This window comes from Schistocerca piceifrons, chromosome 8 (assembly GCF_021461385.2).
Source record: "Schistocerca piceifrons isolate TAMUIC-IGC-003096 chromosome 8, iqSchPice1.1, whole genome shotgun sequence".
NCBI classification, from domain to species: Eukaryota; Metazoa; Arthropoda; class Insecta; order Orthoptera; family Acrididae; genus Schistocerca; species Schistocerca piceifrons.
This window is the reverse complement of record NC_060145.1, coordinates 315959112-315985330: the sequence shown is the minus strand read 5'-3', so window position 1 is coordinate 315985330 and position 26219 is coordinate 315959112. Positions and strand designations below refer to the sequence as shown.

Here is a 26219-nt window from a genome sequence, read left to right as displayed (position 1 = left end):
GGTTCATGATAGGTAGCAACAGTGTGTACCCACTTTGGTTCTAGTAAAAATTATGTTGGGACAACAGAAAGTGTTCTGCGGTCTACGTTTTGTGCATTGTGGGGGAGTAATAACTGTTCAGTAAGACTCTTGTACTAGGTATGGTGTCATTCCTCTTACAGCACAAACCATTAGATGATGGCATGAACAATTCCGAGAAACAAGTTATTTGTGTAAAGGCAAATCACAGGATTGTCCCCAAGTGTCTGATGCAGAAGTTGAATGCATCCTCCATATTTCACAAGGAGTCCACAGAAATCCATTTGCCATGCAGTTCGACAGATCAACATGCCCCCAATGTCTGTCTGGTGTATGTTGCGTTAACATTTACACATGAACCCATACAAAATTCAGCTGCTGCAAGCTCTTCATGAAACTGACAAACAACAAGGTGTAGAGTTCTGTAATTTCGTTTTTGGCAATATCGAGGAAGACAGTGTTCTTCCATGCTTAATGTTTAGTGACGAGGCAATATACCATTTTTAAATAGAAAGGTGAATAATCATAATGTGAGAATATGGGGTATGGAACAACCACATGAAGTTGTACAACAAGAGAGGAACTCTCTAAAATTTAATGCGTTTTGTGTAGTTTCATTCTCCTTTGCTGAGAACACTGTTACAGGAAGCGCATATCTCGATAAGTTGAGAACTGTCTTTTCACACAGTTGGAGACTGATTTGAACGAATTCATTTACCAACAGGATGGGGCACCACACCACACTGGCATTTGGAAGGGCAGGAATTTTTAAATCAAAGGATTACTGAATGATGGATTGGTCGCACTGGACCAAATGATTCAGCATTACATTACTGGCCTCCTTGGTGACCGGACCTAACTGTATGTGATTATTTCTTGTGGGGGTTTATAAAAAAGACTGTTTCTGTGCCTCCATTACCAACAACAATGAATGAACTGAGACATTGCTTAACAGCAGCTGTGGAAGCTGTAACTCAAGCATGCTCCCTGCAGTTTGGGAACAATTTTAATACCGCACTGATATATGCTGTGCATCTCAAGGGGGTATACTGAATACTTTTTGAGTTTCCTGTTCATCAAAAAACAAAATTCATTGTATATGGATGATTCTTTTTGATACACCCTGCATTTCTCACATCATTCATTGCGTTCCATAGATGTTATCAAGAACTTTCAAAGATGTCCAAAGACCCAGAATGTACATTAACTAAAGACAAACAACTCTTTAAAAGCTCAACTTCTACATGGTATTAACAATAGATTATCACTCTCCTGTTTAAAAATATTTTTGCTGGTGCCAAATAAATTTAACCTAAGATGGAAAAATACTGATATGAAAGAAGCTTTTGCTTCCTCAGTTACATTATTGTATTAAAAGCTGTCATTTGCCTCTTAGTAAATTAAAGTTCTCTTCAACCTCAAAGGTTAGTCTAAATAATACAGTGCTTATCTTTCTACAACATTTGAACTGACTTACTCAATATAGAGGGGAAGCTACAGTTTAATGTGGACTCTGAACCATTCCACAACTTGACATTAATAAGTTATTGCCAGAGACGAAATGAGTGATAGTGACAAAAAATCCTAGGATGGATTGATGAGTTTTAGTCTGACACAGACACACTTTGCCACACCATTTACGTCCCTACATCAATAATTTTTGTAAAACAAACCTATATCATCGGGTTTCCTATTGGAAGAAGAAACCAAGACTTTCACGAACAGCAGGCTGAAAGGTGATGGTTTGCTCCATCTGGGATCAGTGTGGTGTCATTTTCATTGACTTTTTGGAACATGACTCCACAATTGACCAGGACCATTACTGTTTGTCATTGGACAAGTTGGGATGAGCCATCAAGGCCCACAGGCCACAGCTTCAGGGTCAGCTCATCAGACTACACCATGGGAATGCCAAACCCCATACAACCCTTATGACGCAGGAGAAAATCAGGAAAATGGGTTGGAAAATTGTTTCTCATTCTCCCTACAGCCCAGACTTTGCTCCGTCTGATTTTTACCTCTTTGTTTGTCTGAAGGCCCACCTGCACAGTAAAACATTTGATAGTGAGAAAGACCTTATTTCCTGGGTCAAGTGATGGTGTAAAAGTCAATGCCCAGAATTTTACCGAAGTGCCTTTACATCTTGGAAAGAACTTTGGGCCAAATGTGTCACAGCTGGTGGAGGCTACATTGAGTAGGCTCAATGTATAGCGAAATGTTCCAAGTATGTTCACAAAAGATTACATTCTCCTCCTGCAAAAAATAAAAAAATTAGAGACAACTGTGGAAAACTTTTTGAACACCCTTTGTAACTTGGGTGTGCGGCATCTCCTTGGAGTACCACAGGCACTCCTGCTGACTGTGAGGGGAAAAGAGTATGTGATGGAGTCAGATGTTGAGAACGATCTTGATAAAGGCAACATGCAGCTCTTCCATTACTGTGAACTTCACCATTCGGCAGGATCATGTTGGTGTATTCTGCAAATGTGTACTGAATCACATGCTAACACGCACTGACAGATGAATGAGGCTCGAACCATGTCAGAGAGGTAGAATGGACATCGAATGACATCATCTGATTCAACATAACCAGTCCCCACCACGACTATCCTGTTGAAGACCTATCTAGCAAACATGTCTTCAAACAGCTACAGCACAGAGACGGTACATTTCCACATGGTTCCTATTCCAAATATTATGTACTCACCCCCCTCTACAAATCCTGGAAGTTGTTAACAGGAATTTCCGAACACCTTGTATAAGATGAGTGAATATTCAATTTACATAATTTTCATTCTTCTAGCTTGTGCTGAATATATACTTCATTTAGTTACGGTGTGTTGGCCTAGCAGAGAATTCCATAAGACAACAGGGAGTAAAAATATGCAGAATGAACCAACAATCTTGTATTTACGTTGTAGTGGCATAACATCTCTAACTGGAGAAAAGGACTGCCCAAGAAGGCAAGGAAAGTTAGTATGATGTGTAAGCTTGTAACAATTACAGGTGTTATGTACATAGTGCTACGTAATAAATAGTGAGGAAATCATATTTCTATGGCATGCCACTATTCTGCTATCACACTTCTGGTACAATACCCCCGGAGGTACAATATTCCCCCATAGCGGTGACCCCAAATTTCTGCGTCACACCACGATTTTGCCGTTAACTCAAAAATCTGCTGTATCAGTTACGCCGTCAAGACTGCTGCCATTACAGATGGTACAACATCACTATTTATTCAGCAATACTGACAACATATCTCAACAAGTGCTCGTGAATGCCACAAACATTCCACGCACAAAATCACTAAATATCCACCAAGGCTTGGACGGCACTACAATGCAAAATGACACAGCAACAATGCCTTCATTTTTCATCACATCTTCCGAGCAACCTCCTCATCATCAGACAAAACTTCACATCGCCGTCTATGTCAAGTAGTGAACTATGTCAAATTTACCAAGTGACTTCACAATAAACATTACAGGTTTAACATATTTTTGACATCAACTCAATCTCTTGCTGGTACTTTAGACAAAAGTGATGCAGAGAATCATAATAAACAATGGCTGCCAGCCTCCATAACAAACGTTAATCTCTGTGACTTCGACCTTTGCACATAGGACAAAACATTGTGTGTTCCAGTGCTAGTTATTATGAGTGTTATGACACTTGCTTTAATGACCTGAACTGTGCAGACACCTTCCAAAGTGCCATTACAATTTATCAACAATGGCCTGCACCACATTATTCCATCACTCTGCTTCATCACCCACCTGCCAGCAGACCGCAGGATCAAAATTTGCATCATCTTTTAGTACCAATGCATTCCGATTTTCCAAATCCAGTTCTAACCATTGTGACTAAACGCGAATTCCACAAGTCAGACTATGATGTCCTCATATCCCAGTTGCACCAACCATGCCAGGCATCACAACCGACTGGCTTCCGTTTCAGCACCATGTTTCGCATGTGCATTACCCACACCCAGCACCAAAACTAACTATGGACTCTGAGAACATGTTTTTCATGAGCTCACCTCGGCAAGGCCAGATATCACTGCCTTCCAGTTCTAGTGACTTCACGGCCATGTCGGTCGCGTCATGAATGAGTGCATGTCCACATGAACTCCACGAGATACTGAGTAATATGATTAAAACGGAGAATATATTTTACACTCAGAAGTTTGAAGACAGTTCCCTGATTGGCATGAATAAAGCCAGTCTGAGAATATACTTCACCTGAGTATGTTCTCAGTGTGGGTTGAAGGGTGGGGGAAGTTGCTCAAAGCACAGAATATTCTCCTATTTCGTATGAATGAAACCAGAGAAGTTTCTCACAAGCGGAGAACATTCTCTGTTTTTGTGAGTGAACTCCGTACCATACTTCGAGCTGAGTAAGTTGTGTTGTAGTTAAGCGTTACCAAGTGTTTTTAGTGAAAATGGCAGAATTTATCTTTTTTGAAAGGCAAAAAAAGATATACGTAGTACGCAAGAACACAGAAGAAAGGAACCGTAGAAGTTTGTATAGATTTAACAGTGAAAACATTAATTGGCTGGCAAATTACTTTCTTCCGGAAAATCACGAAAGAGGAGGAGGCACCCTTTCCAATGAATGCAAAATGAAAACATTTTTGTGCTATTTATCGGATCCAGGCTTTCGGATTGGTGTAGGAGAAGACTTGGGAATGCACCAGACTACAGTATCACTAACGTTTTCATATGTTCTGCAACAGGTTAACAGAAAAACACAGTTGTCGATCCGATTTCAAGAAACATTAATGAACCTATAAACGTGCAGGGACATGTGATAACAGTGAAATGTTTACAAGTGTTGATGCTTCATGGCCTGGGTCTGTACATGATGCTAGGATATGGAGAAACTCAAATGTGTGTCGTATATTGTGAGAGAACCAGTGCAACGCCCTAATTTTAGGAGATGAAGGATATGGCATTGCAACGTGGTTAATGACACCATTTCAAAATCTCGAAACACCCAATGAGAGGGCGTACAACAGACTTCACTCTAAGGAAAGGGTGATAATTGAATGGTGCTTTGGACAGGTAAAAAGGCATTTCCAAATTCTGCAAAATAAAATAAGGCTTGCCCAAACAAAAATCCCCAATGTGATAATAGCCTGTTTTGTTTTGCACAACATACCGATGATTACTGGATAATCTTTAATAATGTTCACAAGGCTAATTCTGAATCTTCCATTTTGGCACAGAAATAACGTGAGAAAAACTTTCGGTATCACAAAACACACGCAAACGAAACAAACTAAGAACCAAATATGTTAGATTTTAATCTCTTTGCTGAGAACTTACTCAGTAAGGGGAGGAGGTAGAGAGAAAGTACTCCTGGGTCAGAGATTATGCTTCCTAGTTTTTGTTCATACGAAACTGAAACTTTCTTTGAGAATGTTCTTTTGCTCTGAGTATCAACTCTGGAGAATGTTCTCATTTTTATTCATACAACCCACTGACTGTGTCGCTGGATAATAAAAGGACCACACTTACCTTCTAATTTACGGTGCCTTGACCTCAAGCGCACTCTCATCTATATTTTCCACTGCCTCAGACATCTAACATTAGGAAAGTCATACCTACTGCATCGGACCTGGAACTTCCCTCAAAATGCGCAGCCGTTCTTTGAACAGCCACCAGAGTTCTATACACACATTGCCATGTGACGTCGATACCACCCGCACCATGACAGGAATTGGCTCGTCATGCGCCTCCCTACGTTGTGTCACATTTCCTGCCTGTCTTGGGCATCGACACTTCCACACCTGCCACACCATGCCCTGCCCACCTCATGATGGTGCCTTACAACCAAACCACTGATGGCCATCATACCATCCACCACCGTCTGAAACTATAGTTGTTCTGCACGAATTCTCCCGTGATGTGGTTTGCCCTCGACTGCACGAATTCTCCTATGATGTGGTTTGCCCTCACCAAGTGTTTGACGTAAGCTAGTGGCATCATTGGAGACAACGAGAAGTTTGCCATTCTTCTTAGCCACCTAGAAGACAGTGCAAGCCTTATTAGCAACTTGCTCTCAGATGTTCCAGTTTCTCACAAATGCGAAACTGCCAAGGCACTACTGCTACAACAACTGAACAGCTGCTACAATAACTGAACAGCAGCTACAGCTCATCATCAATGAGACTATGTTGAGCAAAAGCACACCGTCTTCACTCTGGTGCTGCCTGCGAGTTGTAAGTGATCCAACGGTACTGCCTGATTCTACGCTAAGGCCACTTTGGCTCCTAAAATTGACAGAGAACATCCAGAACAGCAATTATAGTGCACGAGGAAGCACCTCCGGAGTTTAAACTCACAGATAGAACACATGCATAATCACAACACTGCATTCTAATTAACAATCAACAGCACAACGTTGCGGTCAGTGCCCAGTATACCTGCACCAAAAACGATTTTGTACGATCTTGACCGAGCTGCCCCGAGGTTCCACACTGCCATGAACTACCCAACGATGGCCAGAATGACCAGGTTGTGACCTCCCCCACCCCCTCTAGTACCCTGAATGCCAATTAGGGCTCTGTCATACAACAGTCACCTATCATAACAGGCGAAGTTGTTTTTCTTTTCGCAAAATGAGCAAGACCATAACAACCACCTGCGTGACAACTGCCAACTTCAGCAACCCCGTGTGAACTTTGTGGACACCACGTTGAGGTGTCTGGGTTATGTCCTACCTCTGAGAAAACTGAAGAGATTCACCTCCTCCCACCTCTCAACAACTACCAAGAGCTGCTTAGGTTCTTAGAGGTTATAAATTTCTACAGGAACCAATTGCCACATACCGATACCACCGGCTGGCAAGGTGTGAGGTGCCGTCAATCAACTTGAAGGAGCAAGTGAACTTTAACTATGTAAACAAAAACTGAAATATTACAAAACTGTTAATATGAGGACAACTGTGAGGTATATTGCCACAGAACTATATTATAAAGACTTTTCATTTTTCATACTACGTTTTTCATATATGTATACGTGCGATGTGTAAAATATCGATACACAACCAAGGTTGGCAGTACTGCACAGTTTGTAAGCTCCGTGAAAAGGAGCCGGTTGTTGGCGGGTGTAGAGACAATGGCCAGTTGGTGTTGAGATGTCTTGTAATATGCTTGCTTTGAGAAGGTCAAGGATAGAGGGAACGAAATGATGTATTGGAAAAGCTGTTACATTGAAAATTATTGAATATCATCACGATCAGCATTTACAAAATAAAAGTTGGAAGTTTAAATGTGTGTCAGTTCTTATGCAGCAGAATACACACCCTGGACCTCAAACTGATTTTACAAGCAGCGGATGGCGAAATTCATCACTAGACCACGAGCGTGCAACAACGACCAATAAAGGTAAGAAAGTTATACTACTCTAAATTCAAATTGTGATGATACCTTTCTTTCTCCATGTCTTCAATCCTGTATGTACTCTGTTGTTAGAGTGAACAGCGTGACGGGGACTTGTGGTCGACTAGGCGCACCAGGGAGACCACACAGGTTTAAAATGATAATTTGTAGCTTAATCTACTACTACTGATAATAATTAATATTTGTCCCCCGGAGAAAGAGGTGCATTACAATGGTAAGGTTGACTTTGGAACTTTGATTAGCAAACATAGGATGGTTCAAAACTGTAAGTCGCTCTAAGATCATTTACATCAGTTAAGATTTGGACTATACATTATTGGGTCCCACATGTTATGTAGCCCCACAGTGATTCAAGTTTTTTTCCTGTAACACTGGCTGTCAATGAGACCCTCTGCTTTCTGTTTTATGCAATAAAAATGTTACAAATGCTATCATATCTCAGTACCTTAAATAGAATTTAGTGGTCTACTTAATTTAAGGCTTTTGTAGTCACAGAATAGTATGCATGCATAACACGAAATCACACTAAGTAGACAAATGATGACTGACTGTACACCACATATCATCACTAAGCAAAAATAATGATTTTGTTAAAGTCACATGAAAATGATGGAATGTATAGCTACACTTACCAACATGGCAGCTACTATGAGCCTTACTTCCTCTTGTTCAATGTCTGATGTTCCATCAAGCAAGAATAGAACCCACGGAATGCCCTGGTACTGGTCATCTGGATTTGACAAAATCTTCCAAGTATCACCATCAATCTTAATAATTTCGACTTGCAGTCTCTTCAGTATAAACTCTTTTAGTTGTGGCATCTCACGATCACCAACATATCTTTCTCTCTGAGACAATGAAGAAATCACTTATAAAAACAGTTTCAGCTTTACTCAATGGAGGTAAAGACAGGATGGAGGTGGGGTAGAAACATGATTTTATTTTTTGGTTCACATTTAAGATCCCAACACTTTTTGCATGGGATGTTATGTAATCTCCATTTATCTTAGTTTGAATATGGGTGGGAAACTTTGTTTAGAGATAACAACCGACTGACATCACTAAATGTAATTTAAGAAAAATAGTTGGAAGATTTACAAGCCTGGATAATTTATAGAATTTATTGAGAGTATCTCAGCTTACTCCTGCTCCTAATTTGTGTGTGTAACACAAGCCACAAAAAGTTGATAACATCCATATGCTTCAGCTAAATAACTCCTACAACTAGCTCTGTTACTGTAGAATTCCCCACAAAATTTTTGCAGATAACTGTCAATCAACAACTTCTATTTCAATTCAAAAGTGAAACTACCAAGATCTAATGAAGAGTTCTGTGTTCTACCTTTTTACCACTTAACTAGCACAAATGAACTTTATACAAAGATTATGCATAAGTATCACTTTTTAGGGCTCTGTACCTCAATAGATAAAAACGGAATCCTTACAGGATCACTTTGCTCCCCATCTCACTGTCCGACTGTTAATTCCAAGTCAATGTAATCAAAAGATACAACCATTTATGTCACACATTTTGACACTTGCTAACTCATTCACTGAAATCTACATGGTTATCAACAACATTTCTTCCAACTTTGATATATAATGCGGTACTATTCATTCTTATTTTCAGGTTTCACACACATATCTGGTTGAAATTTGACACTTAAGAAATCATTTCAATTTTTGATACTCACATAAATTACTAAACCTGTACTTTAGCGCAATATCACGTGATTATGAGTGAAGATAACTCTAATGACACTCTGATCTTTTAAATACCTAATCACCCCCCACATTAAAGATATCAGCTTATACTTATATGATTGGGGGACTGTTTTTAAGCCTAAATTTCAAAAATTCCCTATGGTTTGGAGTAAAGTATCAGATTTCAGTATTTTTGTTCAATTTCTATCATACTTACATTACTTTCTTTACTATAATTTAAAAACTTTAATGATGCCCAAACACACAAGATCACAAAAAATTAAATTCATTGATCTTCAAACTTTGATTCAGCTAACTAAAACATTATTCAGTAATCAATTTTAAGAATGTTTAGATAACTGGTGTTGCTAATTAACATAGCAGGGTAATACAACTCCAGAATTAATAAAATAAATGAAAAATTACAATAGCAAATTGGCAATTACACAAAAAAATTAAACTTAGAACTTTAAATTAAAATATTCTTGAAAGTAGTTAACTTCCCATGGTTGGGGTTCAAAGTCATGTAAATTTTTTTAAAAGGACATCATATTACCTGTTGACTATAGAAGTTATTTATTTCACAATTGCAATTTCGGCCTTTGGGCCATTTTCAATTGGCACTTCAAAAGATTTTGCTTCAGCATATGTCAGGCTTTAAAATATTCCATAATACAGGCTTTAAAATATTCCATAATACATATCATCAAAAATATGCCTTTTCACAATATTAACATCTCTCACATAAATCGCTAGAAATCAATGTTCTAACAGGCTGTTTACATATTAACTCGGCTGCTACCTCGGTGTTAGAAGTTGTTGTTGTTGTTGTCGTCTACAGTCCTGAGACTGGTTTGATGCAGCTCTCTATGCTACTCTATCCTGTACAAGCTGCTTCATCTCCCAGTACCTACTGCAGCCTACATCTTTCTAAATCTGCTTTGTGTATTCATCTCTTGGTCTCCCTCTACGATTTTTACCCTTCACGCTGTCCTCCAATACTAAATTGGTGATCCCTTGATGCCTCAGAACATGTCCTACCAACCGATCCCTTCTTCTAGTTAAGTTGTGTCACAAAATCCTCTTCTCCCCAATTCTATGCAATACCTCCTCATTAGTTATGTGATCTACCCAACTAATCTTCAGCATTCTTCTGTAGCACCACATTTCAAAAGCTTCTATTCTCTTCTTGTCTAGATTATTTATCGTCCATGTTTCACTTCCATACATGGCTACACTCCATACAAATACTTTCAGAAACAACTTCCTGACACTTAAATCTATACTCGATGTTAAAAAAATTTCTCTTCTTCAAAAATGCTTTCCTTGCCATTGCCGGTCTACATTTTATATCCTCTCTACTTCGACCATCATCAGTTACCTTGCTCCCCAAATAGCAAAACTACTTTAGTACTTCCAGTGTCTCATTTCCTAATTATAAGTGTTGACAGATGTGAAAATTACTGAACTATCAGTTTAATAAGTCACAGCTGCAAAATACTAACACGAATTGTTTACGGACGAATGGAAAAATTGGTAGAAGCCGACCTCGGGGAAGATCAGTTTGGATTCCGTAGAAATGTTGGAACACGTGAGGCAATACTGACCCTACGACTTATCTTAGAAGAAAGACTAAGGAATGGCAAACCCACGTTTCTAGCATTTGTAGACTTAAGAGAAAACTTTTGACAATGTTGACTGGAATACTCTCTTTCAAATTCTGAAAGTGGCAGGGGTAAAATACAGGGAGCGAAAGGCTATTTACAATTTGTACAGAAAGCAGATGGCAGTTATAAATAAGAGTCGAGGGACATGAAAGGGAAGCAGTGGTCGGGAAGGGAGTGAGACAGGGTTGTAGCCTCTCCCCGGTGTTATTCAAACTGTATATTGAGCAAGCAGTAAAGGAAACAAAAGAAAAATTTGGGGTAGGTATTAAAATCCATGGAGAAGAAATAAAAACTTTGAGGTTCGCCGATGACATTTTAATTCTGTCAGAGACAGCAAAGGACTTGGAAGAGCAGTTGAATGAAATGGACAGTGTCTTGAAAGGAGGATATAAGATGAACATCAACAAAAGCAAAACGAGGATAATGGAATGTAGTCGAATTAAGTCGGGTGATGTTGAGGGAGTTAGATTAGGAAATGAGACACTTAAAAGTAGTAAAGGAGTTTTGCTATTTGGGGAGCAAAATAACTGATGATGGTCGAAGTAGAGAGGATATAAAATGTAGACTGGCAATGGCAAGGAAAGCGTTTCTGAAGAAGAGAAATTTGTTAACATCGAGTATTGATTTAAGTGTCAGGAAGTCATTTCTGAAAGTATTTGTATGGAGTGTAGCCATGTATGGAAGTGAAACGTGGACGATAAATAGCTTAGACAAGAAGAGAATAGAAGCTTTCGAAATGTGGTGCAACAGAAGAATGCTGAAGGTTAGATGGGTAGATCACATAACTAATGAGGAGGTGTTGAATAGAATTGGGGAGAAGAGGAGTTTGTGGCACAACTTGACTAGAAGAAGAGACCGGTTGGTAGGACATGTTCTGAGGCATCAAGGGATCACCAATTTAGTACTGGAGGGCAGTGTGGAGGGTAAAAATCGTAGAGCGAGACCAAGAGATGAATACACTAAGCAGATTCAGAAGGATGTAGGCTGCAGTAGGTACTGGGAGATGAAGAAGCTTGCACAGGATAGAGTAGCATGGAGAGCTGCATCAAACCAGTCTCAGGACTGAAGACCACAACAACAACAATTCCCTCAGCATCACCTGAGTTAATTCGACTACATTCCATTATCCTCATTTTGCTTTTGTTGATGTTCATCTTATATCCTCCTTTGAAGACACTGTGCATTCCGTTCAACTGTTCTTCCAAGTCCTTTACTGTCTCTGACAGAATTACAATGTCATTGGCAAACCTAAAGGTTTTTATTTCTTCTCCATGGATTTTAATACCTACGCCAAATTTTTCTTTTGTTTCCTTTACTGCTTGCTCAATATACAGGTTGAATAACATCGAGGAGAGGCTACAACCGTGTTTCACTCATTTCCCAACCACTGCTTCCCTTTCATGTCCCTCGACTCTCATAACTGCCATCTGCTTTCTGTACAAACTGTAAATAGCCTTTTGCTCCCTGTATTTTACCCCTGCCACATTCAGAATTTGAAAGAGAGTATTCCGGTCAACATTGTCAAAAGCTTTCTCTAAGTCTACAAATGCTAGAAACGTAGGTTTGCCTTTTCTTAATCTGGCTTCTAAGATAAGCAGTAGGATCAGTATTGCCTCACGTGTTCCAACATTTCTACAGAATCCAAACTGATCTTCCCCGAGGTCAGCATCTACCAGTTTTTCCATTCGTCTGTGAGGAATTTGCATTAGTATTTTGCAGCCATGACTTATTAAACTGATACTTCAGTAATTTTCACATCTGTCAACGCCTGCTTTCTTTGGGATTGGAATCATTATATTCTTCTTGAAGTCTGAGGGTATTTCGACTGTCTCATACATTTTGCTCAACAGATGGAAGAGTTTTGTCAGGACTGGCTCTGCCAAGGCTGTCATTAGTTCTAATGGAATGTTGTCTACTTCCGGGGTCTTGTTTCGACTTAGGTCTTTCAGTGCCCTGTCAAACTCTTCACGCATAATCATATCTCCCATTTCATCTTCATCTACATCCTCTTCCATTTCCATAATATTGTCCCCAAGTACATCGCCCTTGTATAGACCCTCTATATACTCCTTCCACCTCTCTCGGTGTTAGGAGAACAGATGTTAATGTAGATAACTGAAACTTTCACACAAAGTACACAAGCTGCACACAGTAGAAGGAAATTCTGGATAATCTCCGGAAGGTAACTGTATTAATTATTCAGATATTACTAAAGCAGTTTTGGATATCTTTTTGTATAGAACAAAAATTAAAGGAGTTTCGAGTTCACATGGAGGTTTACGTGCAATCATTCTTCAACCATTTGTGATGAACAGGAAAAGGGAGAAATGGCAGTGTTACACAAAGTACCTTGCGCCATTGCACAATGACATCTGTTCAATATATATAGTAATCTCATAGTGACTCGACTGATTGTCCTCCACAAAAATACTCCAATTTCCCAACTGAAGGAAGTCTAGTCACCATGACTCTTATGCAAATTACTCAATAATTATATATAAAAGTGAACTGCTTATATGCCATGTTTTTAATTCAGACTGAAAAATATAAAATAATTTCTCATAGGCCAACACAGATTACAAACCCCATACAGTCAGTCCTGAAAATTTGTGATTTCTAAAAGTTATGAAAATACTTGTAAGATTTAAAACATACATTGAAGCTTTGTGGCAGATTAAAACTGTGTGCTGGACTGGGACCTTTAACATACATTGTTAGCCTCCACAGCTGCCTAACTTGTGGTACACGCTGCCCTATATAACACGTGAACAATTACATAAGCAATATGATAAGGAGTTGTCGAAATTATGTGCACAATCAGCAACAAAACTTGCGGAAACATTCTGGAACAACTCGAACCGTGTGTCATCAAGAATATTTTTCCATTCAAATGGGGTTATCCTTTAAAGGAAGTGACAAAAACTTCATTGACTGTACATTTTTTATGAATAAAAGCATTTTATGTAGCCTGTCTTATTTGATTTTCATGACCAATTAAATATGATAGATGATTCTCCAAACATGAGAGTTATTTCTACAGTAATTCATATCTTTCCAGTAAAAAAGCTGTCATCTCTCTATCACTTTAACACCAAAAAGAAAACCTCTCTTCTCCAAATGGTGTAAACATGGATACTCTGAACTGTATACTCAATTCTACAGTCAAACGTTGTGTCTATACAAGTTATATGAACTATAAATTGCATAAAACTATACAAAATTACAACTGCTTTCAGAGTACGTAAGAGAGATTAATTTACTAAGTCCATGGATTTTCAAGAAAGTAATTTTTCATAATAATGCTATGCAGTTATCCAATTGAATATATATATTTAACACTGTCAAAAGGTATCATTTTGTTTGTAACAACATATTGGCAACAGATTTATCACACGCAAGAATGACACACACTAACAAATTCCAAAAAACAGTATAAAACCAATTCCCATGTTATTTTTGTCTGCTCACCATTGGGTACAGGAACAGTGAAGGATATGAATGAATCTGTTCTTGACGACAAAGAACCCATTCCTCTTCACAGTTGACAGCACCAAACCGAACAACACCCTCAAGTTCTTGTGCCAGCCGACGCCACACAGGAGCCAAAGTATGACAATGGGAGCACATCGGAGAGTAGAAGTTTATGAACCAGAGAGCATCTGACCCAAGAACACTTTCCTCTGCAAAGAACAGAGAAAAGTTTTCCAGATGAAGAACACGAGAAAATTGTATTTCATGAAGTTAATAAGTGAAGTAAAAATTCAAACAAATTGCTTCCTTCATGGAAAATGTTGATCTTTTTTGGTCATATTAAAAAAATTGTTGAAAGAGATCTTTAAAAGAGTACAATAACGTTTTACTCACATTAATAGCAAACTACATAGATGGGCACAGGGGAAAAATCAGTGTTTTTCAAGCAAAATCACTACTACATTTACAGTATGTGAAACTTACTTTTGTTTTCTTTTAAAGGTAAGGACCTTGACACAATTAGGAAGTTTCATAAAAAAGGAAGGTCACTTTATGTAGACAAGCATTAAAACTTCAACAAGTTACTGTATATGGAATTACAATGAAACCCAGACCATTGGCTACTTACAAGCATTGATAAATATCAATGGGGACAGTTGGGTTTCAGATACGACAATAAGAATGTTCAACACTAACAACACTAACTAACTTGACAATAAGAATGTTCAACACTAACAACACTAACTAACTTGACAATTTTACTTGGCAATATGGCAGCAAGATAAATAATGGTTTGAAATTTCATTTGAAGTGTTGCCCGTTCAAAGTAAACTCTTTGATGGACTACAGATTCAGCATGAGGACTGACAACAAATTACAATAAACAAGTAATGAAGAGCGTATAAATAGGTTGTACCCGATTGTAGTCCAGCCACCTGACATTCAGATCAAACACATACAGCACAACAAACTGACCACGAATCCATTGTTTGCAGAAAGAGATATTTGCAACACCGTTGACAAAATAATCTTGGCAGTGTAATTTTATTAAGAAAACTGCCATAAATGAACCTACATCAGTGGTTTACATTAAGGTCATTATGTGTCCATATATAAAGACGTTTATGCACTTTAGAAGAATATAAATGCAAAATATGAAAGCCCATACTCTCTAACGCACACAAAAGTTAGAGGGCATGGCTGGGAAGTTTAAGGAAAAGCATTTTAAACATAGAAAGGGAGTGCTGGATTAAATTTTCTGTCGAGAACAAAGTCATTAGATTGTAGCATAAGCGTAGACAGGACAAGGACAAGATACCACATCAGCTGTTCAATTTCTCAAAGCCTGTTCCTTGTCAACGCAAGACCAATGTCAACCATGATGCTGCATCACCAGATTTCAAAAGTGAAACAATAATGTTTAACAATTCTTATTTTCACCAGTTATTTGTTAAATATTGCAAAAATTACAGTAAGTACACAAACAATTCCTTATCTGATGTACTGTTTGCTACCATGAAATCACTTAGGCTTTGGCAAGAGATGAGATAGAGAACTGCACATTACACCTGTTAATTAAGACATTGCAGTCAATGTACTTCAGTAAGTAAATGTTTTAGAGAAGTTACATTAAATGTATAAGATATTATGACTTACAACTTTTCAACTGCAGTTGTTCTAGACATTGATTGTGTGTGTAATTTATAGTGTGTCCCAAGACCAATGTACAGGACATATTATGTTGTTTTTAATATAGTCAGATGACCCTCAATTCCTTCCCATACTTTGATGCCATATGTGGCTCAATGACACAAATTAACAAACGATACCTGAAGAGCAGCAGCAGCATTTTCAATAGTTTTACGGACAATAATCTAGATTATTGAGCTGGCCTTGAAGCAACAGCCAACATGGTCCTACTATACAGGTACTGTGACTGGCTTAAAACAAAGAGAAACTACAGCCATTACATTTCTCCAAGGACCAGCAGCTCTACCGTAGGATTGAAGAATGACGGCATCTTCCTGGGTAAAACATTTCAGAGGTGAAAGTGTCTCCCACAGATTTTAAACTGCAAAACATTTCCTGTGGAGCTGTCCTGGCTGACTGTAATTTATTTTTTATGACTTGCAGACTAAAACTGAAGAAAGTACAGAATAATAGGAGATGGGATCTGTATAATTTGAAAGAACCACAGAAGGTTTCACTGAATGAAAGCAATTCATCATATGATGCTCAAGACAATGGTGAATGTCTGTACACAAAGTCTTTTGCAGTTGGGGAAGTTAGTGTTTAGAGTGCAACTACGACATTCGTCTATAAACACAATGCAAAGAAAGGTTCCTCAAACATTGTTCCTGTGAGTGCAGTAGGAATGTAATAATGTTTTCTAACCAAAAAATTATATCAGAAAACTGAAGTGCTAGATAATATGCCTAGTAGCACTGAAAATAATGAAGAGAATGAAAGTATGTATAATGAAATAGAAGAAATTATCCATAGCACTAATGGAGACAAAAATTGTTATGGGGGACTGAAATTTATAAAGTGAGAAGGGTGAGGAGGATTAACAGTAGGAGAATGAAGACTTTTGGTAGAAATGAAAAGGGGAGCAGTCTGGTAGAATTTTGCACAGGAGACAATTTAACCATTGCTAACACTTATTTAGAGTTTTGAAATGAGCACTGGGCAACACCTGACTGAAGTAGTGGAAATGAACACAATATAAGATGAATGGTTAGGTTTACAAGACAAAATTATGAAGGCAGCAGTGGATCAAATAGCACAAAGACAAGGCCCGGTGGAAATGCTTGTATGACATACAAGATACTGAATGTAACTGATGAAAGGAGAAATTGTAAAAATTCAGCAGAAGAAGCAAGCAAAAGGTAGTACAGAAGGGAAGGCTGAAAGAAAGAAATATATATAAGGGCAGCATAAGAGAAACAAAACTAGGATTGGACAAGGCTAGAGAAGGAAATATGACACACCATTTGCAAAGGAATCGTCCCACCATTCAACTACATTGGTTAAGGAAAACAATGTAAAATCTAAATCGTGAAAGTCAAGAGTCTGAATCCTGTGCCTCCTGAACACAAGTGCAGTGCCTTAAAAATGGGCCACATTGTTCGGTCAGCTGGTTAGGATAGTTTGTTGGGTTAAAGCAGAGGTAAATGTAAATGTCATATGGCTTTGTTGGCTGGAATATCCCAAAAAATATATATGGTAGATACGGCAGGCACGGTGCTTAGAGTTGTACATGCTAGGGATGATTGTGATTTAGGGAGCGTACAATCCACATCTTACCACTGTGTTGGAGGACTCAACTCGGCCTTCAGGTGTACAGAAAGTAATTTTTTTCTTTGCACATTACAATATAATTTAGACACTAGGTTGTTGTTGTTTTTGGGGAAGGAGACCAGACAGCGAGGTCATTGGTCTCATCGGATTAGGGAAGGACGGGGAGGAAGTCGGCCATGCCCTTTGAAAGGAACCATCCCGGCATTTGCCTGGAGCGATTCAGGGAAATCACGGAAAACCTAAATCAGGATGGCCGGACGCGGGATTGAATTGTCGTCCTCCCGAATGCGAGTCCAGTGTTTAACCACCGCGCCACCTCGCTCGGTTTAGACACTAGGCATCAAGAATGTTGGTTCAGTGAAATTTAGTGCATTCTTTCCGAAACAGCCAAGGTGTGAATGTTACTTAAGAGACAATTAAAATTCTGGTACCAAAAACTTCATGGACAATTGAGATGCTGTCCAAAGCAGCAGTCACTAATGCAAATATTCCAGTATTTGTGTGAATGGTGAAACCATATTTTCACAACATACATTACATTGTATGTTCAGCATTTCTGAGTGAATGACACTGATGTTTTTTATACAAGGAAATTGTGTTAAGAAAGCTTCAGTTTATTAGTAGCCAATGGCCTGGCTGCAGTAGTAACACCAGTTCCTGTCAGGCTTGGCTACCACTTGGGTGGGTCATCATCTGTGTCTGCTAAGTGCTGTTGGCAGGCGTGATGCACTCTGCCCATGTGAGCGCAATTGAGAAGCTATTTGATTGAGACATAGCAACACCGGTCACAAAACTGACAACTGTTGGGAGAGTGATGTGCTGACCACATTCCCTTCCATATCTGCATCCAGTAATGCCTAACTGCTGAGGATGACACAATGGCCAGTCGGTACCATTGGGGCTTCACGACCTGCTCGGATGGTGTTCATTTGTTAGTTTTTTCTGTTTGTTAGTTAATACAAGAGCAGTCATGTCACACAAAATATACTTCTAGGCCGTACTGAATAAACATAACACTATCTAAAAATACATTGAAGCACCACAAAAACTGGTAAAAGCATGCATATTCAAATACAGAGATATGTAAACAAGCAGAATACAGTGCTGTGTTTGGCAATGCCTATATAAGACAAGTGTGTAGTGCAGTGGTTAGATTGGTTACTGCTGCTACAATGGCATGGTATCAAGATTTAAGTGAGGGTGAACATGGTGTTATAGTCAGCACATGAGCGATGGGACAAAGTGTGGATTCTTCCATATGACTACTTCATTAGTGTACCACGAATATCAGGAATCCAGTAAAACATCAAATCTCTGACATCACTGCAGCCAGAAAAAAGATCCTGCAAGAACGGGACCAGCAAAGACTGAAGAGAATCGTTCAACGTGACAGAAGTGCAGCCCTTCTGTCAACTGCTGTAGATTTCAATGCTGGGCCATCAACAAGAGCCAGCGTGTGAACCATTCAACAAAACATCATCAACTGTCATTTGAATGACTGAGCCAAATACCCACTTCTGTACCCTTAATGACTGCCCGACACAAAGCTTTACGACTCATCTGGGCCCATCAACACCAACACTGGACTGTTGAAGACAGGAAACAAGTTGCCTGGTCGGATGAGTCTCGTTTCAAATTGTATTGAGCAGATGGATGTGTATGGGTATGGAGACAACCTCATGAATCTATGGACCCTGATTGTCAGCAGGGGACTGTTCAAGTTGATGGAGGCTCTGTAATGGTGTGGGGCATGTCTAAATATGATTCTGACAGGTGACATGTGCTTAAGCATCCTGTCTGATCACCGGTATCCATTCATGTCCATTGTGTATTCCGTAAGACATGGGCAATTCCAGCAGGTCAATGCAACATGCCCACAATTGGTACAGAGTGGCTCCAGGAACACACTTCCGGGTTTAAACACTTCCCCCCCCGGCCAACAAACTCCCCAGACATGAACATTATTGAGCTTATCTCTGATGCCTTGCAATGTGCTGTTCAGCAGAGATCTCTACCCCCTCATATTGTTAGGGATTTATGGACAGCCCTGCAGGATTCATGGTGTCAATTCCCTCCAGCACTACTTCAGACATTAGTCGAGTCCATGCCATGTCGTGTTGCGGCAGTTCTGCGTGCTCAAGGGGGCTCTAAAAGATGTTAGGCAACTGTACCAGTCTCCTTGGCTCTTCAGTGTATAATAAAATTAAAAATTGAGAAAAAGGGTAAGTTCTTTATTTAAGAAAACACACAATGCAGGAAGTGAACATTTGCTACAGGAAGATTTTCAACAGTAGCATAAGAATGTATTACACACATACCAGAACTCTGTAATACATTTATATTGATTAAGGATACATGATAAACAGAACAATTATTTTTTTATGTGGCTTCTGTTAGTAACAGTACATTTTTCTGCCACCTAAATAACACAATTTTAATGTTATTTGCCACACATATAAGAAGCCAATCACACACAACTCTATCACTTCAAAATATTTCTCCACCCAAGTGTAACAGCTAGGGCTGTAATGGGAATTTGCTCTCACTTTCATGGGCAATTTTCTGATTTCTGCTACAAAATTAGAAAAATAACTTATTTTACATCATCAAAGAGCAAAATTAAACAAAGTGTCATTTGCTGGTCCAGTTTAAGCTTTCTGATTGTTAAAATTAATTGTGCATCGTGGAACTTGCCTCTTACCCACGTGCCACAATGACAAATACTCTGCAAACCACATCAATTTCCATGTTTTATTAACATATAGCATGTGTATATGCCTTCGAACAACATATCTCAATAACATTTCTGGCTTTTATAGCACTTTTTAAACATTATTTCCTTTGAGAGTAACAAGAATTTTGTAAGTCTGTCAACTCTTTTATGCACTGTAAATACCGCTATTTTCCTATATTGGCATGCTATTTTAATAAATAGTTGAACCATAGAGCAAATGGCTGGACATTAAAGTTCCAACATGGGTCAAAATTTATTATTCAGCCTCACAACTTTTGACAAAGTGAGACTGTACTAATTTGAATCAGAGACAGAGCAGTCATGTACAAACCCTTGCCATACAATGCAAGAAGGTTAAAAATGTGTCGGCACTCTTTGCGTGATGTGTAGAAGTTGGAAATGGCATGATGAATCATGACAAGTTATGATGGCCAATCACAAGTTACATGCATATAGCCAATAAGATTCTGTTTCCTCTTGTGTTTGTTTTGTAAATAAATCTGCATTCCAGCTGTTCTTACTGCAATATAGTAATATCTGACACTGTAAGTGCAACATCTACATGTCGCACAAAAACAGCCAACACTGTAAACACACTTCAACATAATAATCAGTCAATCAATCCAGAGCATTCACAACACCATAGTTGAGGTATCAGAGACAGAAATGCTTCCAAATTACTGTGCCTCTGCTATCACCCGCCTACTCCACAACATGAAGGCAGAATGGTAAGACCTAGAAAACTACAGGGGAATCTCCATCCTATTAAGTGACCTGCAAGATCTTTCCCATGACGCTGCTCACAAGAATGGAGGATCAACTGCACTCCTGCATAGGGATCAAGGAGCACCCAGTATATGTAGAACAGACACTGAACTTTAAAACCATCCTCACACACTAAAACAGCCTCACCTTATGCAGCAACCTTAGTCAATTTCCAAAAGGTCTACAACTCTTAGACACTCCCTCTTCCAGATACTGATCAAACTGGGCTTAGACAACTTGTGAAAGTGGCACTTGTCTGTATGACATCCAAAGTAAAATTCAGAGGAGAACTGTCAATGAACTTTGAAATCAGAACTGGTGTTAGACAGGGAGATGGCCTGTCCCCAATTCTCTTCAACTACCTGCAAAAGATGTACATGAATATACAAAGACACTTATAGATGAATTAGAATCCAGAACTGACAAAACCTGTTGGACAAAGTTATTCATGAATAGATTAAGACACTTTAAGGATAATTTGGATTGAGAATTGACAATAAAGACAAATTAGTAGCCAATTGCCTAACATTCGCAGATGACATGACACTTCCGGCACCCACTACAGAAAAAGCTACCTACCAACTCTCCTCCATCAACCACGCAGAAGCTAAAGTTTGCTTGAAGATTGTCATCAACAAGATAGAGTACATGTCAAACTTCAGAGAAACACAACGTGAGCTCACTGGGTAACACTTTAATAGAGATTAACTCCTTCAGATCCCTCAGAGAATGAATAACCCCAAAAATCAATGCAGATCTCGACATGAACAATAGATGCATCAAACTGGAGAATGCATATGATTCTCTAGTAACATTTAAAGCCCTAAATCCCTTTCCCTCAAAACAAAACTCTGACACTACAGTACCATACCAAGATCTTACATAGTCTGCGAATCAGAATGCACGAATATGGTTAGAAAGGTACAAATCTGGAAAATACAAGCAAAAGACAGAAAGAATGTAAGAAAGGTCATCGGTTTTATCAAACACGATGATGTATGCAAGATCAGACACAACAAGGAACTCCACTGACCCACTGAGTGCCTTACAGCAGCAATAGGAAAAGAGGAGGTTAATTTTCTAGAGCTATATGGTCAGGATGGATAACTGAAGACTCAAATCAACTATCTTCAGTTCTGTCTATGGAGGGAAAGCGACTTATGTCAAATGGACATGACTGGTTAGGAAAGAAACTGATCAACTACTAAGTGACCACAACATTCACAACAGATCAGTGCAGAATGATCAACAGAACTTCATATTCTCTCTGGTCCATAACAGAGGTAAATGTGTCCAGAGACTAGAGTGAAAGGACCCAGGATGTCTGAATAGTGAGTGGCAAGCTTGCCACAATTAAGAACTATGTGATCTAATGCAGGCCTAAATGGAACATAACAATAAAGACCAAAGGGTGCGAGTGAAAAATGGAGTGGCCTTTGCTACATCACCAGAGTTGCACTTTAAGATGGTAAACAAAAACTGCAGAGATATGTTGGAGGCTGGTTTTCTAAACATTTTGAAGTAATCTAGAATTAATGAACAAAAGGTGTGGCCCTGTGATATTTAGTTCTATCACAACAACCCATCTGACCAAATGACAACCAAATGCAAGGATTTCTTGTGAAGATCTTAATCCAGACACTTCTTCCTCAACCCTACAACCCCAGCCTTGTCTGATCTGATCTCCAGCACACTTTTTGAAAAAAAAAAAAGAAAAAAAGAAACATGCACAGTGTTCTGGAGGCGTAAAGTAACTCTTGTGCCTGCAAAGAATTTCTGAACAATTATTCCCATGGAGGATCCTGTGGAGTTGCCTAAGTGGTTAAATATTCTCAGTACAAAGCCTGAGTACTTTTACAACCTGTATGTATTCAATATAATCCATAGTTTCCTGTTTTGATGGCCTTGGGTACCAATAAGGACTTTCTTGCATTCACATGTAGTGTGAGGAGAGACTTCATGCCACTGGTATTGCAGAAGTGTGACATTTTGGTACTTAAATTCAACACGACACTGGAAAATCGAGCTTTGATTCGAGAGAAAGTGATGTGTTTGAAAATACAGCATTACTACTATTTAGAAAATATTCTGAATAAGTATTTCTGTTAGGCTTTGCTAAAGCTGTAGTATTGAAAATTATTTTATTCTTTTCACTGAATGAAAGCAATTCATCATATGATGCTGGAGACAATGATGAATGTCTGTACACACAGTCTTTTGCAGTTGGGGACGTTAGTGTTTAGAGTGCAACTACGACATTCATCTATAAACACAATGCAAAGAAAGACCCCATGAACATTGTTCCTGTGAGTCTAGTAGAAATGTAATAATGTTTTTCTAACCAAAAAATATTAGAAAACTGAAGGTAAAAATAATTCATTATGTATAACAAACAAGCCTAAAATGTACTGAAACTTCATTCAATACTGAGTTTCTTGACACTAACTAATGGGGACCTGGAGGTTACGAGGATCCAAAAAATGGATTTTTTTTTTTAATTTAATAACATTTGGTGTTTCTTCACATTTCTAAAAATATATACTTTATGTATAGTACCTTTTCATTTTCGCGTTTAAATGCATTCCAGAATGAAATTTTCACTCTGCAGCAGAGTGTGCACTGATATGAAACTTCCTGGAAGATTAAAACTGTGTGCCAGACTGAGACTTGAACTCGGGATCTCCATCTTTTGCGGGCAAGTGCTCTACCGCCTGAGCTACCCAAGCCAGTAAGTTTATATGCATTTCTACAGCAGCTCGTTTGTGTAATAATCTTGAAGAACATATTTACTGTACTATGAGCAAGGATTTATTTCAACCCATCTTTCATTGATAAAAGTAGATTATTTTACTTGTGTGTCTCACTTGTGCTCATGTTGAAAACTACTTGTTGCGACTGAATATTTTAACCATTTTACATTGTACAATGCCAGAAATGAAGAAGTTTAATTGCACTCATAAATTTTATGACTATCAACACAAATGTGGTATTGAAAATTGAAAAAATGAAGAAATTGTTATGCCACACTGAACTGAGGTGAGGCCTACAAGTTTGCCAGGCTGTGCTTTAAAACAAAAGTTGAAAAATCCTACCGGAAATGTAAAGTTGGTGTTGTAAACAGTGATAATAATGGTTAAATTTTAATTAGTAAATGCAAGCTTTCAAAATGACTTTTTTCTGTTGCTAAATGTAAATACTCTAACAGTGAAATATCCCTTACATTTTATGAGAAAACAAGTAAGAGAAGAGGTTATAGTGGAATGTCAAGTGTGTAAAGTAACAAAATGTACAATGATACCTCCTGTAACATGCGCAAAACACACTAAGGTGACAAAAGTCATGAGATACCTCCTCATATTGTGCTGGACTTCCTTTTTCCTGGAGTACTGCAGCAACTCAACATGGCGTGGACTCAACAAGTTGTTGGACGTCCCCTGCAGAAATATTGAGGCATACTGCTTCTACAGCCTTCCATAATTGTGAAAGTGTTGCCAGTGCAGGATGTCATGCACAAATTGACCTCCTGATTAAGTCCGATGAATGTTCAATGGAATTCATGTCAGGCAATCTAGGTGACCAGATTATTTGCTCGAACTGTCCAGAATGTTTTTCAAACCAATTGCAAACAGTTGTGGCTTGGTAACATGACATCGTTGTTTGGGAATATGACTGCAGTTGAACATAATCACCGCACCTGGCGACTCAGTCCATTCCATGTAAACACAGCCCGCACCGTTATGGAGTGACCACTAGATTGCACAGTGCCTTATTGACAACACAGTGCCTTATTGACAACTTGGGTTCCTGGCCTTGTAGGGTCTGTGCCCCACTCTAACCCTACCATCAGCTCTTACCAGCTGAATTCGGGATGCATCTGACCATGTTATGGTTTCACAGTCATCTAGGATCCAATCAATATCATCATGGGCCCAAGAGAGACAATGCAGGTGACTTCATCTGTCAACAAAGGCACTCATGTCGGTCGTCTGCTGCCACAGCCCACTGACACCAAATTTCATCACAGTGTCCTAATGAATACGTTTGTCACACATCCCACACTGATTTCTGCAGTTATTTCATGCAATGCTGCTTGTCTATTGGCACTGACAACACTACACAAATGCTGCTGCTCGTGGTCATTAAGTCAAGGCCTTTGGCCACAGTGTTGTCTGTAGTTGAGAGGTAATGCTCGAATTTGGTATTCTAGTCACATTTTTGACACTATGAATCTTGGATTCTATAATAATGCATCTAATTCCAACTATAATTCTACATTAAAAGTTTAATTCCTGTCGTGCTGTCATAATCACATCAGAAACCTTTTCGCGTGAATCATTAAGTACACATGACAGATCTGGCAATGCACTGCTCTTTTATACCTTATGTATGCAATACTGGTACCATTTGTATATGCGTATATTGCTATCCAATGACTTTTGTCATCTCAATGCAAAGTGAAGTCCAGTTATTCTGTGCCATGATGGATCTTCACCACCAACACCATCTGTCAAATTTGAGAGGTATTATAAACGTTTACATAATGCCCTAACAGAAGTCAGTGAAGCATCTATGCAGAGTGCAGCAAAAGAACCTAGATATTTGTCAGTCTACCGATACATTTGCTGTACTGGACGATTCCTGGCAGAAGAGAGGCCATGCATCGCACAATGGAATTGTCACATTTACCTCTGTAGACACAGGCAAGGTGCTGGACTACGAATGTCTGACAAAACACTCCCAAGGTTGTGCCAACATGGAAAATGAAAATAAGTGTGACAAAAAATTTGATTATTTCAGTGGTGGTACAGAACGCAAGGAGGCAGTCTCTACTTTTTGTAGAGCAATTGCTATACATAGTGTGCGATTCAGTCACACATTGGTGATGGTGACTCTAAAGGTTTCAGTAGTGTTGTGGCTGCTAAAGCATACGGTGAAATAGAAATTTAAAAAATGGAATGAAATGTATAAGGTATATGCAGAAGAGAATTCAGGTTAACACAGGAAACTTTTACAACAACATGACAGGAAAGAATCTCTCTGATGATAAAACAATTGGTGGACAAGGCACACTCACCAAACTAGAAATAGAAAACCAAACAGAATGTTGCAGCCTAGCCATAGGAAGAAACAGCAAAAATGTCAGTCTGATGAG

At 38.8% G+C, this 26219-nt stretch overlaps 1 protein-coding gene across 2 annotated transcripts in view; it reads right to left on the bottom strand.

The window, feature by feature from the left end:
- Nucleotides 1-26219, bottom strand: part of LOC124711462 (dnaJ homolog subfamily C member 10-like) — a 110895-nt gene that overhangs the window by 72762 nt on the left and 11914 nt on the right. For both annotated transcript variants that reach the window (XR_007005483.1, XM_047241558.1), the window contains exons 5-6: nucleotides 14266-14477; nucleotides 8059-8274 (exon numbers count right to left, since the gene is read on the bottom strand). Coding sequence is in view for 1 of the 2 variants with exons in the window: in XM_047241558.1 (XP_047097514.1) it covers nucleotides 8059-8274; nucleotides 14266-14477 (428 nt within the window). In the remaining variant the exon portion in view is untranslated. The remainder of the gene's footprint in view (nucleotides 1-8058; nucleotides 8275-14265; nucleotides 14478-26219) is intronic.